The following is a 13770-nucleotide window of genomic DNA, read 5'->3' on the forward strand; positions in this document are numbered from 1 at the left end:
GAGTCCCCTTTCTTACTTTCTTTTGATCACTTCTTTCCTGTGTATGTGGAAATCAAGTTACACCTACCAAGCACAGCTGAGGATTTTTACTCTCTGTTCTAGCCCTGCCTTGCCCATGGATATTTTAGGGCCAACTCTGGAAAGATTGCTTCCTCAACAAAAGACAATGTGGAGAGTCCTGCTGTCATTTGCACCAACTCTTCTTCTCGTGGTCATGCAGCGTATTTTCACTGGCACCTTATATCAGGATAATTTCAGTTTCAAGGAACAAAAATTGGGATCCAAATTGGCTTGAATAATGAAGAGAATTCACTGCCTCATGTAACTAAAAATTCTAGATGTAGATCCTGGTTTCAAGTGAACCATGATCCATTGGCTCAACAGTATCCCCAAAAGACTGGCTTTTTTCCCATTTTTCTGCTCTGCCATCTACTGGGTCAACTTCATATTGTGTTTGGGTCCAAGATGGCAGCCAGTGCCAGGACTGCATACTTTCTCAGTCATATCCGGCAAAGAAGAGAGACTACATTCTTCCCACCATAACTAGCAAAAGCCATGAGATTCATCCTGACTGGCTCAGCATAGGTCACTTGCCCACTCCTGGTCCAGTCAACAGTTCAACTCCAGGGTTGGGAGTACAGTCAGGTGCCCCAGAACCACTTGGATCTCTGACATGGAAATCAGGAGCTGTTGGTAAAGAGGGGTTGGTTGCTGGTGGGGGGGGGGCAACCACACATGTCTGCTAGAATCATCTAAGCCCTAGAAGCCTCCGTGACTGGAGCCCACCTGGCTGTGCCTTCCCGGAGCAGCCAGACTCCTGTGCCAGACCCCACACCAGACCCTTCCTCACCCTCCTTCTTGCCAGCCATCCTGCGATTTCTCTAGCATTTGAGCGGAGGGGTGAGGCGGTCACTATATTCATTCTGAGCTTGATGTTTGCAGCTGGGAGAAACGCACAGACCCCCGAGGCAGGTTCTACTACGTGGACCACAACACTCGGACCACCACCTGGCAGCGCCCCACGGCCGAGTACGTGCGGAATTATGAGCAGTGGCAGTCCCAGCGCAACCAGCTCCAGGGCGCCATGCAGCACTTCAGCCAAAGATTCCTCTACCAGGTGAGAGGCGGGGACCAGCCACGAGGGAGGGGAGCCTCCCAGCGGCCACGCACATTCTCCGTCCACCTGTTTGGTGAGCAGGGAAAATGGTGGCTAGAAATGTCAGTGCTCTGACACTGGAGATTTTACTCATCACAGTGAAATGCGTCAAACTCCAGTGTTTCTAACTTAGTGACTCAATGTCCACCTTCTGTGTTTATGGACTCAGTACATGTATCTGAAACTGAATTCCCCCATCTTTCTTCCAGCACTGGATTTCTCTTCTGGTGCCTCCATCCAAGTCCATTTACCCAGACTTGAGACCTGAAGATTGCTGTGACCTCTCCCATACCTTGCCTTTTCAAATCAAAGCAGTCACCCAAATCCTTCCCTTTCTATTGCTGCTACTGGTTTTCTTTAGATGTTTATCATCTGACAGGTTCTGAAGGATGGAGGGACCTTAAAGTTCATCTGGATTTGGGGTGGGCAAACTATGGCCTTTGGGCCAAACGGGCCCCCAGCTAGTTTTGTAAATAAAGTTTTATCGGAACACAAGCACACCCCATAGTGTGGATATTGACTGTGGCTGCTTTCATGCTACAATGGCAGAGTTGAGTAGCCACAACAAAGACCAGGTGGCCCATAAAGCCTAAAATATTTCTGTGGCCCTTTACAGAAAAAGTGTATTGACCACCGGTCTAGGTCAGCCTCCTTCTATCTGATTCCTGATTTTCCTCTGTCCCTCCCACCTGAATGATTAAGGCAGACTTGGAATTGTCTCTTTGCTGTCATTCTCTCTCCTCCAATGTGCACTGCCTGTTTCTAGCAGAGCAGTCTTCAAATATCTCTGTCATTTTGTCACTTTTTTTTTTCTTTTTAATTTTTTGGCCATGCCACGCAGCTGCGGGATCTTAGTCTCCGAACCAGGGATCGAACCTGGGCCCCCTGCAGTGGAAGCTCGGAGTCTAACCACTGGACCACCAGGGAATTCCCCATTTTGTCACTTTTTAAAAAGAATCACTGTGGAAGATTTAAGGAATGGGGCTTTGCTCTACATTATTAATCACTGGCTCGAAACCTTCTGTGGTCATTACCTACAGAATAACATTTAAACCTTCTAGTCCATAAGTCAGAGTGTTGTGGTCCCAAATTAACTGTCTAATGGTCTCCCATACTGGGTCCCTTTAGGAACCTTCCTTCCTGGGTCTCTGTCTCATTAGAGCCCCTACCAGCAGCCTGGTGCTTGGTGGGGAGCCCAGCCACACAGCTTCTTTGGCAGAGAGAAGTGGGATTCCCAAGTTGGAACTCTGATTACATTTTCTCAGAGCCCCTTGAACATGAAGCTTTGTTTCCCCTGCAGTGGAACCTGCACAGGGTGTGGTATATCGGAAGTTGGAAACTTTTTGAGCTGGTCTAGGACATCACCATATTTAACTCACATTGTTTCTATTTGAAATGAACTTTAACCCTACAACCCATTTCTAAATGCTCAGAAAACCTGTAATTCCAGTTAATAACATTCATCATCAGCTTTGCCATCATTTCCAGCTCTTTCTCTGCTCACCCAAAGCAGGAGCTACCCCATCAACCAGAAGGCATGGTGACATTGGCCTTGGCTGGCTTGTTCCTTCTTCTGTCTGTGGGGGCTGATTGCTCATCATATAGTGTTTCCTTAGTATGGATGAGCAGAAAGTCTGGTGTTTGTCACATTGAGTTGCCTCCAAGGTCAGCTATGATGCCTGTCTACAACCCGTGCCCAGTGGTCTACCTGGTGCAGCACTTCTGGGCATCTGGCCTCCCACTCCACAGCCCCCTTCATACATGCCGGGCATCCAGTTCTGGCATGTTTCAAAATTGGATGGAATCTGGTCCTTCTCTTCATTTCAGAAATTATTCCTTTTGAGCTGGGCCCCAAAGACTTTCCCTACCATTTTCTTGGGTGGTCATGGCTGCAAAACTGGAAAGGTCTGGGAATCTTTGTCTTTTGACTTAGAGACAAGGACGCGTTTTAGGAGTCTCACATGGTTTTGTCTCCCTGTTTACCCGACTTCTTAAATTAAAAAAGAAAACTCCATTGAAGGACTCTCTTTTTTTTTCCTACCCTCCCATGCACTGTGTAGGTTCTGTCAGTTGACCCAGATGTTTGGTGTGTGAAAGGGAAGATTCTGGAGCTCACGTCTGCTCGGTCTTTTGGAGCCTTCATTCCTCTCTCCTGCCTCTCTCATTTTAGCAACATCATTCCAGGCCTGCAGAGGTAGAACTTTGACTTGGAGTGTCCCCTAAAAGTAAAAATTCAGCGCTTAAAAGAAAATGTTCTCTCTGAGTCCTCTAACATGGTTTTCTCAGCTTGGCTGGGGATCCAGGAGGGTTCTGGATGGAGGTGATGGTTTCCTTTTGTTCCTGAAACAAGACTCATATTGAAAAACGTGGTAGGAATCTTTTTTGGGTCAGCTTTCAATGTCTCTCTGTTGATTCCCCTCCCCTCTGGGTTTGGTTTACCCCTCTTGTTTGCTATGGTGCCATGTCCTGGTTACAAGTAAGAAGAGTCGCTTTCATAGAGTTGTTTTGGGGTTTGGCCTTGGCCCAGGGTTTGACTCGGAAGACTTAAGAGCTGATACTATACCATTGGCTTCCCCTCCCCCTCCTGCTGCTGCTGCTGGGCTGAAACCAGACCTCGTTCTTCTTTGCTGCCTGCAGAGAACACGAAATACAGTTCAATATGGGAAATCAAGGGAATCCCAGATGGCAGTCTCCTGCAATTCCTTCTTGCCTCAATGCATACCTTTTTCGGTCTGGCTGTTATCGTCCCCTTATCTCTGACACGTTTCCCTCTCCTGACGCCCCAGTGTGCCGTTGTTACTTGTGATCATCGTGCACATACTTGCGCTTGGCCGCTGCAGTTTCGATTTGCCCTCTGTTTTGTGGTCCTGCTGCGGTCCACCGAGCATGCCCAGCCCAGTCGTGTGCATCTTGTAATTGTGACGGGACTCTGCTTGCAGCCTACTACTGTTCCTGTGGCAGCTCCTCCTCCACTCCTGCCTGATCCTCCCCTGATAATCGAAGGTGTAGCCAGTGTTGGCAAGACTGAAGCAAATCATCCTGCAGCTCCTAACGTATGGACGCCAAAGTGCTATATCCAGAAACAGACAACTTGTTTCTTGCTCTGCAAAGAGCCCCTTGGATCAAATTCTCAAGCACCCGGGTTTTGTTCTGTGCCCAGTGGGTACATCCTTTAAAAAAAAAACAAAAAGGAGCCTGCCTTTCACACTGTAACCTCTATGCCCTTCCCAGAGCTTGTCTTGCCCTCGGCTGTATTTGCTAGACATTTTTTATTTCTGAGTTTGTATCTTAAAATATTACTGGAACTAAATGCTTTTAGTCCCTAAGGGACTTGAACTCATGTGAGCCCTCTGGCTCATGGCCTGCACCCCAGTTCTTCCAGCCCAGGGACGGTTACCAGGAAAATTATTCAACAGCATTCCTTTCTCTTCTTAATCATAAAGGAAACTGTCTTGTCTCTTAGAGTCACCTGCACATCCAGGATCTCTTTTCTGACCGCAGTCCCCTCCCCCGCCATACCCCTTTCTCTGTGCTTTTCCAGCCGTGCTCCAGGTAACACTTGGGATCTCTCATTTCAGGGGAAGTTGGTTGGCTCACTGGAGATGTGGGGTTTTTGGGTTTTGGTTTTCTGGCCAGGATATATAGCTTTTAATTTTTTGTGTCTTCTTGGCTTCTGTTCACTTCCTTTAAACATTTTTCAAGTTGTACTATATACATTAGGGAAGAAATATCCAAAATAATCAAGTGCTTTGCTTTAACTGTAAGAGGTAAAATGATTATGAGCGTCAACTTCCGCTGACCCATTTCACGTGTCGCTCGTGTTTATCAGCCTCTGGTCTCTCTCCCTTCCTGTCCGTCTCCTCTTCTCTCTGCCTCTAGGGATGAGAATGAGAGGATATCAAAGACATTTTTCAAAAAACTACCTTCATGAAAGAGAGCCAACACTGTGTGAACATTTAATTTCTGACATTTAAAAAAAAAAAGGCAAAGATTAAGAAAGGGCCCTTAAACATTTTTTGTTTCTAGTTCAGTGCAGGTCACGAAGGCTGTCAGAAAAAAGACCTTTTGGTGTGTTGATTTGTAGAGTTAGGCAAGAGACGACTGTAAGCCCGCTGAAGCCCAGTTGGTACCAGTTGGGAGCTAATTTCCCAGCAGAGCTTCTGAATGCTTTGCAGATCATCCACTTACTCTGGTGGGGGAGAAAAAAGGCCTGAATCAGCCAAAAAAATTGCACCAAATGCTGCTTCTTTTAATTCCTTAGAATGACCTTTTCTGTAGCCCTTCCCTTTTGCGAGGACACTGGTCCAGCTCAATGTCACCTGCCGCCTTCTATTTGGCTTCGTTGTCTGAAGCGCGTGCATGTTTCACAAGGTAGTTCCTCCCCTTCTGTTGCCGCGTGTTTTTTGTACCCACTGTTCTTGTTATGTATTAACTACGAAAAAGGTGGAGGAGCTTGGGTTTTATGACCTGCCAACTCCCCTCACCTCACCTCTCCTCCACACACACACCATAATAACCTCCGTGAATTGGGGAAGTTTTCTTTCAGCAGCCATCAGACAAATCGGAACAGTGGTGGGGGTCGTAAGCACACCCTCGAGGCTGAGGGCAACATGCCCTAAATCCAGGACAGCCCGGCTTCCCGCACCTTCGAGCAGTTTCCCTCTGCCTGGTTAGGAGGCCCTCTGCTGGAAGGGGGCTCCGTCCCATCGAGGAACCTATGGTTTCAAGACTGAAACGTCTTTGTTGGAACTTGCTTTGGAAGAGTCACTTGTAGCTGCCACCTCAGAAAGAAAGTTTCTCTGTCCTTTCAGTGGGGGTTGGAGGGAGGGCCGTGGAAGGGGGTTCGTTGGCAGTTGAGTTCTACCAATGTTTTCTCAAGCCGAGACTGAGCTCCATTCATCCTCCTGCCCGTGTGTGGCTCCACCGCCCCCAGACGGGGCCCGCCAGGCAGCCCGAAGTCTGCATTGAGAACTTGATCCCCCTCATGTAACAATTAAATTTTAGTAAGTGAAATAAAAATGCTTTGGCACAAAAAAAAAAAAAAGGGGAAAAAAAAGGAGAGAGAGTGAGAAAGCAAGCCAGTGGGGAACAATACTTCTTTTATTTCAGTGTGAAGAGTCTTTGACAGCACCCCCGTTCCCCGCAGGCTATGAGAACTCTTGGGCCACTGCAGCCCTGCCCCAGGGACCCCGCAGCAGAGTGAGGCTGGGGGTGGGGGTTCTAATGTAAACAGCGACCCCGAAGGCCCGGAGTCAGCTCCCCCTTCTTTCTGCTGTCTCCCCTTCTCTCTCTCTCCCTCTCTGTCTCTGTCTCTCTGTCTCTGTCTCTCTCTGTCTCTCTCTTTGTCTCTCTCTCTCTCTGTCTCTCTGTCTCTCTCCCTCTCTCCCTCTCTCTCTGTCTCTCTCTCTCTCTCTCTGTCTCATCATCTCGCCCCCAGCCCCACCTCCCCAGACAGACGCACACAGAACACTGAACAACTTCAGGTTCAGGCCGGAGGAGAAGAAAGGTGCTTTGTGAAGGGAAGCAAAACATTCCTGGGGGACGTGAGGGGCCCGGGGCCTGAATGGCCCTCAGTCTGCCGCACACCGCTGCTCCCTCTCCCCGCGCGCCCAGGAGGGAGGAGGGCCCAGCCCCAGCCAGGAAGCTCTGGGCGTGGGCAGGGCTTGTGGGAATGATTTCATTGGAAAGGCCTGCGATATTTTTTCCCCTCCCGTGTGTGGTTCTTGGAGAAAGTTGGAGGTGGTGGTGATTTCAGCCGCCTTGGCCGCCTTGAGCAGTAGCCGAGCGGCTGACGCACCGGCCGGCCGCGCTTTGCCGGGCAGCCCCGCTGCGGGCTCCCGGCCTGGCCTGGGGGCGTCCTGGCCCACCTTCCTCTGCACACCTCTCCCTCCCCCTCGCTCCACCCTCTCCACAACCCGTCTGGGCCCTCAGCGTGCAGGGTTCTTTTTTGGTTTCTCTTCTTCTTTGAAGACTTTCGAGAGGAGCAGATACCACCTAAGGCCCCACCGTATACTCTGCAAAGTGCTAAAATGTGGAAACCAGTCCTTGGCATTTTTATTTTTATCGATTGATTTATGTTTAACCAGTGCTTTTTTTTTTTTTTTTTTTTTTTTAACTTCTGTGTTCTGCTGTGTTTCTTGTGTTTAGTCTTCGGGTGCTTCCACTGACCATGACCCACTGGGCCCCCTCCCTCCCGGCTGGGGTAAGTACTGAGTTCTCCTGTGCCCTCAGCCACATCAGCGGATGCTCTGTCGTGCTCTGTCCTCTTTCCCTGCACATCTTCTCACTTTCCTGCCTCGGTTCCCCGTTTCCATTCTCTCCAGCACACCCTCTGGGGATACCCAGCTGGAGCAGTTGCAGGTGATGGAGCTGGAAGGTTGGGAAAGTAACTGAGTTCCCCTGCACCCCTATAGCACTCACCTGCCACAGCTGCAGGGGGGTGACCCTATGAGAGAAATCCCCCAGCAGCCTTGGGACTGTTGGGTTGTGGTGCTGACTTTCAAGGTGTCTCCTCAAGAATCCATCCTATTTGATGAAGGCATTTTGACACTGGCTGCTTCCCAGATGCATTTGTTTCAGGTCCGTGGCTGTCTGCTTAGACACCTTACCAAACCTTTCTTTGCAGCTGAGATGTTGGAGGACTTCAGCCTGATTTTGACTTCAGCCGCCTTTTTATTTATGATAACGGCTGTGAAAGGGGCCAGAGGGAAGCAGATAAGAGAGTTGAGTGCGGGCTGGTGATGTTATGAAAGTGCACTGTTGCTAGTTAATGATGTCGTACTGGATTCTCCTTGTCACTGGAGAACTCCAAGTCCTTGGTGTGATTTGCCAATAATGAGTTAGAGGGATGCACAACCATGACTTGGTGAGACGGCATGCCTTATGGCTATTCTGGGAAGGAGTGGCCATGCACAAAGGGGTCATGAGAGATGGCAGGACCCAGCGCATTCTGCAGCTCCGAGCTGGGTCAGGGTTTTGTTCGGCATGTACGACAGAAGTCCCTGGGAGCTGAAGAGGGCCGTTTTTGCAGGAATTGTTGTGGGTCAGGTTTAGTTTGTTTGTTAGGCCAGCAGAAGACAGAGAATGCTGGTTTGATGGTGTTCACAGATAGTATTAAAATAGGCCGGGGTGTGCTTCCCAACAAAGACGACGAAGCTGACAATGATAGGAAAAGCATCACCTGGAAAAGTGCAGCTTTTGAACTGGATCCTCTCCATCTCTCCATACAGACACAGCTACTCCCTGGTAGTAATTTACAGGGTTGCATCAACCCCTGTGGCCCGGCAGGGTATCAGTTAGTCGACTACCACTGTGCGCCAGGGCACTTGGAAAGGCCTCCTAGCCCTCCTAAAGGAAAATCTCAGACAGCGAGGCCTCCACACAGTTCTTGGCTTTTCAGCGGGGGAATCCCTTAGGCACACAGCTGATCCACCCAGCTCCCTGAACCGATGAAAGGTCATTGTTCACTGTTGTCTCAGAGATGGGCAGCAAGTCAAATGTGAGGGGGTCAAACATAGGATCCCTGGCTGGGCAGGGGAAGACTCATCCGATGAAATAAGAATCTGTAAGGCTATCTGGCAGACCCTGTGAACTAGAGCAGGGGACCCAGAATTGTTCCTGGATCTGTAGAGTCCAGTGGTTTATTTCTGTACCACTTCTGCTAAACGATGGTCACCAAGGAAGAGCAGCTTATAGGGTCTCGAAAACAGCTCCTAGAAGCCAGGTGTGAAATATTTGAGATGGGAATAGGAGCCGTGGTTGGAGTCAGTGCTGTTTACAAATGATCAGGAGAACACACGAGACTGTAATGATACGAAACTGAGAGGAAAAGGACATCTGGCCGAGGGCCAGGGAACCTTCCTGATCAAATCCTTTGGGCTTTGTGTTAGCTTCCCCAGGGCTGTGGCAGGGTCATCTCCCCAAGGGGAGTTAAGATTGAACAGAAAGTATAGCAAAACCAAAGGAGAGTTGCATTTAGTGCAAGCCTGCTGTCAAGTCTCCTGTGCTCAGTCCTGGGTCCCTTTCTGCTCCTCTAGGAGAGATCCCACATTTTCCCTGAGCACCGACCCAGGGGTCAGAGCACGTGAGGTTTGAGATCCACATCGTCTCAGCTGCTCTGACCCTGGGCATGTGACTGAATGCTCCCGAGTCCATTTCTTCCTAAATGGGGTCAAGCTAGATGTCACCTAAGGACTTTCTCAGCTCCCAGACTACGACCTTGCATGCAGCAAGGTGGTTCCAGTGGGCCATGAAAGGCCTCCATGCAGCAACAAGGGCACTTCCCGGCTGGACAGATCCACCCGCCTCGGCTTTGGCCCTTGGGAGAGAGCACGAGGGAGGATCTAGTTCAAAGCAGAAGCTTCCGGGCTGGGAGCGGCTCCTTCTTCCCCTCAGAACCCTGTTGGGAAGCTGGTCTTCTGTGGGACGGTCCCACAGGCTGTTCTGAGGTGATGGTAGCTCTGTAGCAATCCCAGTCACCTTCTTTTCATTCTTTCAAGTCTCTTGTTTTTGAAATTTCCATCAAGTAGTGGATACCAGGTAAGTCAGACAGAGACCAGGACCATGGGTTGATACTGTGAACATTGCAGCCTGCTACTCAAGGGGAGGGGGCTGGGTTCTCTAGTTCTGTGCCTTTTTCAGCTTTTGGTTTCCCTGTAGCTTCTGGAACTGATTATTTTTATTTCTTTAATTCCTCCCTGTCATCGCAAAAGAGGGAGGGCCATGAGCATTGTTTGTTTTCAGGACAGAAACAGGTTTGAAAGCCCAGGAACTTTGAGCTGGGAAAGGTGACCGCTCTTGGTTTCGGAGTCTTGCTCCAGTCTTGCCTGCCATCCACCTGGAGCTGATGGGCGCCCCTTTCAATCCCTCTTAAAGACCAGAATCACCAGCTGCAGTTGAGTTTGCCCCTGGAGCCCAGAGCTTCTCCCTCAAACAACTCAGCGCCATTGTTAGTACACCAGTAAAAGGGCAAGAGGGTAAATGTTGTCCAGAGAATAGAAAGTATGTCTGAGCTCCCCAAACACTGCCCCATCTCGAAGCACACACTTAGGTATAAGACCAAGATGGCACTCTAAGTGCCCACAACCCCAGCTGTCTCTTGGCATGTGTGCAACATAGAGATTTTGCTGCGATGTAGGAGTTTGAGAACAAAACTTTGCCTTTAAGCAGGGGGGTACGTAGACCCTGTGGTGCAGAGCGCTGATCAGAGAGGGATGAAGGAAAATGCAGCCACCCCACAGTGACCCTGCCTGTGGGACAGGGGCACCTGGTTCGGCTGCATCCAGTGGATAGAGGGGCTGCAGAACCAGAGAGCAGCCTTGATGGACTGGGGTGGGGACTAGGATCCAGGGGAGGCTGGACTGTGCCTCCACTTTGCACACAGCTGGATGCAATTATGCCTCTGGTTTCAGCTGGGCTGCCCCCCCTCCGTGTTCCCCGCTCCGTGTTGCCACACCGCCCCCTTGCCTCCAGCAAATCAACCAACCAAAGATGGTGTTTGATCTGGAGTTGAAAATGTGTATATCCCTCCCCTCCTCCCCAGTAGGGAAAGATTCTCTTTGTCCTTTTTGCCAGTGACAGATGTGAGTGAGCCAGGCTCGCACTGGTTAAACTTCTCTAACAGGTTAGGAACAGGGGTAGAAATTCAGACCCAGCGCCCAGGAGGTGGGAGCCAGAGGGGAGAGGACATGGGCTCAAGACATGTCAATCTGAGAGTCCGCTTTTCCTTCTTCTCCCCTGACAGAGAAGAGACAGGACAACGGACGGGTGTATTACGTGAACCATAACACACGCACTACCCAGTGGGAGGACCCTCGGACCCAGGGGTAAGGACTCAGGCCGGGAGGGGTCTGGGCTGGGCCCTGTGCACCTCCAGTACTGGCCCGGTGGCCTTGGACTGCATTTGTCCTCCACGGCCGATGTTCTGGGAACTTCGGCCACACACAGGTGCCCTGAGACCCTCATGATATGTTGTTGGCCCAGTGAGAGCTTGAAAGTGGCACCTTAAATTGGCCTTCCTCATGGATACAGAGTGGCCTGGCTGGCAGGTGCTGCTGGTCTCTGTGCCAATTGTGCAGGATTCCGATGATGTGATTTCAGAAGGGTTGAGAGCCCTGCCCCAACACTGTCAACTCCCCACCCCCCAGAAGCTAGTCTGGGATGGAGCACTGGGTGCCTTGGGATTGCTGGTGCCCGCTCAGGCCACGGCCATCCACCCAGGGCTGGTTCTTTGGCCCTGGGACAGTAGATGACCTCTCTCTGCTGCAGAACCATCCTCAGGACTTGGGTATTGCCAAGCACATTTCCTCAAGGCCCACCCTCAAGGGCTGTGCAGGGCCTGGGTAAAAACAGAGAAAGCAGCACTTCAGGGACCCCAGCCTCCTTAGCATGGAGGCCCAGAAGGTGAGGCCAGCCCTTAGCCCCTCTCTTCCCATGTTTCCAGGATGATCCAGGAACCAGCTCTGCCCCCAGGGTGGGAGATGAAGTACACCAGCGAGGGGGTGCGTTACTTCGTGGACCACAATACCCGCACCACCACCTTTAAGGATCCTCGCCCAGGGTTTGAGTCTGGGTAAGGACTTTGCACAGGTGACATCACTCTTAGCACAGGCCTGGTATAGCTGCTCTTACTGCCCTCTAGTGGCCAGTTTTGATGTCACACTAGTGGGGATGTGGAGGGAAGGGGCTACTCTATTTACTCAGAATAACACTGGTGGTCTTTCTCTAAAAGCAAGAGGTCTGGCTTTCTTTTTTAAAAATAAATTTATTTATTTATGGCTGCATTGGGTCTTCATTGCTGCACGCGGGCTTTCTCTAGTTGCGGCGAGCGGGGGCTACTCTTTGTTGCGGAGCATGGGCTCTAGGGGCTCAGTAGTTGTGGCACACGGGCTTAGTTGCTCTGTGGCATGTGGGATTTTCCCGGACCAGAGCTCGAACCCGTGTCCCCTGCCTTGGCAGGCGGATTCTTAACCACTGCGCCACCAGGGAAGTCCCTCTGGCTTTATCTCTAGTTTTTCTTTTTAATCTTCAAATCTTCAGAAGATCTTAATGGCAGTCACTTTCTTTATTTTACGCCTTACTTTACTCGTCTTTAAATTAACATAGCATCAGCTTTCCTTAGGACTAACAAGATGCGTTGCTAATTTTTGAGAAATCACATGGATTCCAGAACATCTTTGCTATTCCCAGGACGAAGCAAGGTTCCCCTGGTGCCTATGACCGAAGTTTTCGGTGGAAGTATCACCAGTTCCGTTTCCTCTGCCATGTGAGTTCTGGTACTGGGACCTCCCCCGGAGATTGGGGTTGTAGAGTTATCTCAGCACAACTTTCTAGCCCAGCAGCAGGCATTGGAATGCCTGTGTCTTAGGTGGGAGCAGGTCACTTGTCTCACCTCGAGCAGTTTTGTGACGTTATCTCTAGGAAGCCAGCCAAGTTCTCTCCCCAAGCCCAGGGGGATGTGGAAGCCTGTTCAGACAGGTGACCAGACTGAACAGTTACCACCAAGACCCCAATTTGAGGTTTGTTTTTTCCTTTTCTTATCAGTCAAATGCTCTCCCCAGCCATGTGAAGATCAGCGTTTCCAGGCAGACACTTTTTGAGGATTCTTTCCAACAGGTTAGAGAATAATCACCGTGTCTAAGACCAGGGGCAGGCAGGAGGTCCCTTCCCGCTACCCTGTCTTCTATCGTGTAGCCTGTTAAGCCCACATGGTAGAGTTCTCAAGGTGTGGGCTTTGGTGACCGGTATCTGCCGAAGAGCAGGCCTGGGAGTCCCCAGTCCCCCACCCCCCAGCCTGCCATGGAAGGGAGAGTGGCAGGCTGGCCACGATCTTCTGTCTCCCCAGATCATGAACATGAAGCCCTATGACCTGCGCCGCCGGCTCTACATCATCATGCGCGGCGAGGAGGGCCTGGACTATGGAGGCATTGCCAGGTGAGCTGGGAGCCCTGGAAGGCTGTGCTGCACCCCGCTTCCCCAGGCTACAGGGCCCACGCCCCGAAAGCTGCCTGCTTCTTGCTCAGAGTGTTGCCAGATCTGCATCTTCAGGAGTGGGCAGGGGTGTGGCCAGTCCAAAGGGGCGCTGGAGCTGGGTCCAGGGGTCCCCTGCTGGGCTAGGTATTAATCCTTTAGTTTTTGGGTCATAGGAGGGCTAGGGGGCTTCTGGGGGAGGGGCTCAGGACAATGGTTCTTTACCAACCAACCTGTCATTATTTCTGGCTACACCAGTGTCAGTAGGTAAATATCAGTGTTAAGTGGTTGTCCAGTAGAATCGACCCTGGGCTTCACTTCGTCTTGAGGCAGCCGGGGCGTGTTAAGTCAGCTGTCTTGGTGTATACCTGGCATGTATAAGCTGTGTCACAATCCAAAGGGCATTGATCAGTACTCAGCTGCGTGTCACGTGCACAGGGTCAATAAGTTAAAATAGCTGATATAACCCTAAAAAGAGCTCAAAGCATTGTCTTGCCCTTACCCCAGCCCACCTACAAAAGTTAACAGACTCTGGCAAAATGTTGCCTTGGACGATGGGGCACAAGGGCCCCGGCAGAGAGAAGGAGCATCTTGGCCTACGGTGACTGCTCAGCTTGCTGACCTCTCATGGTGTGGGGACGTCTTCT

The 13770-nt window shown here is 50.6% G+C and overlaps 1 protein-coding gene across 1 annotated transcript in view; it reads left to right on the forward strand.

The window, feature by feature from the left end:
- The window catches only part of WWP2 (WW domain containing E3 ubiquitin protein ligase 2), a 150798-nt gene that overhangs the window by 128503 nt on the left and 8525 nt on the right, over positions 1-13770 (forward strand). The window contains exons 10-16 of the mRNA XM_060083582.1: positions 943-1117; positions 7304-7358; positions 10899-10980; positions 11598-11726; positions 12344-12419; positions 12698-12769; positions 12999-13087. Of these exons, the coding sequence (XP_059939565.1) occupies positions 943-1117; positions 7304-7358; positions 10899-10980; positions 11598-11726; positions 12344-12419; positions 12698-12769; positions 12999-13087 (678 nt within the window). The remainder of the gene's footprint in view (positions 1-942; positions 1118-7303; positions 7359-10898; positions 10981-11597; positions 11727-12343; positions 12420-12697; positions 12770-12998; positions 13088-13770) is intronic.

Source organism: Mesoplodon densirostris, chromosome 19, assembly GCF_025265405.1.
Source record: "Mesoplodon densirostris isolate mMesDen1 chromosome 19, mMesDen1 primary haplotype, whole genome shotgun sequence".
Classification (NCBI taxonomy): domain Eukaryota; kingdom Metazoa; phylum Chordata; class Mammalia; order Artiodactyla; family Ziphiidae; genus Mesoplodon; species Mesoplodon densirostris.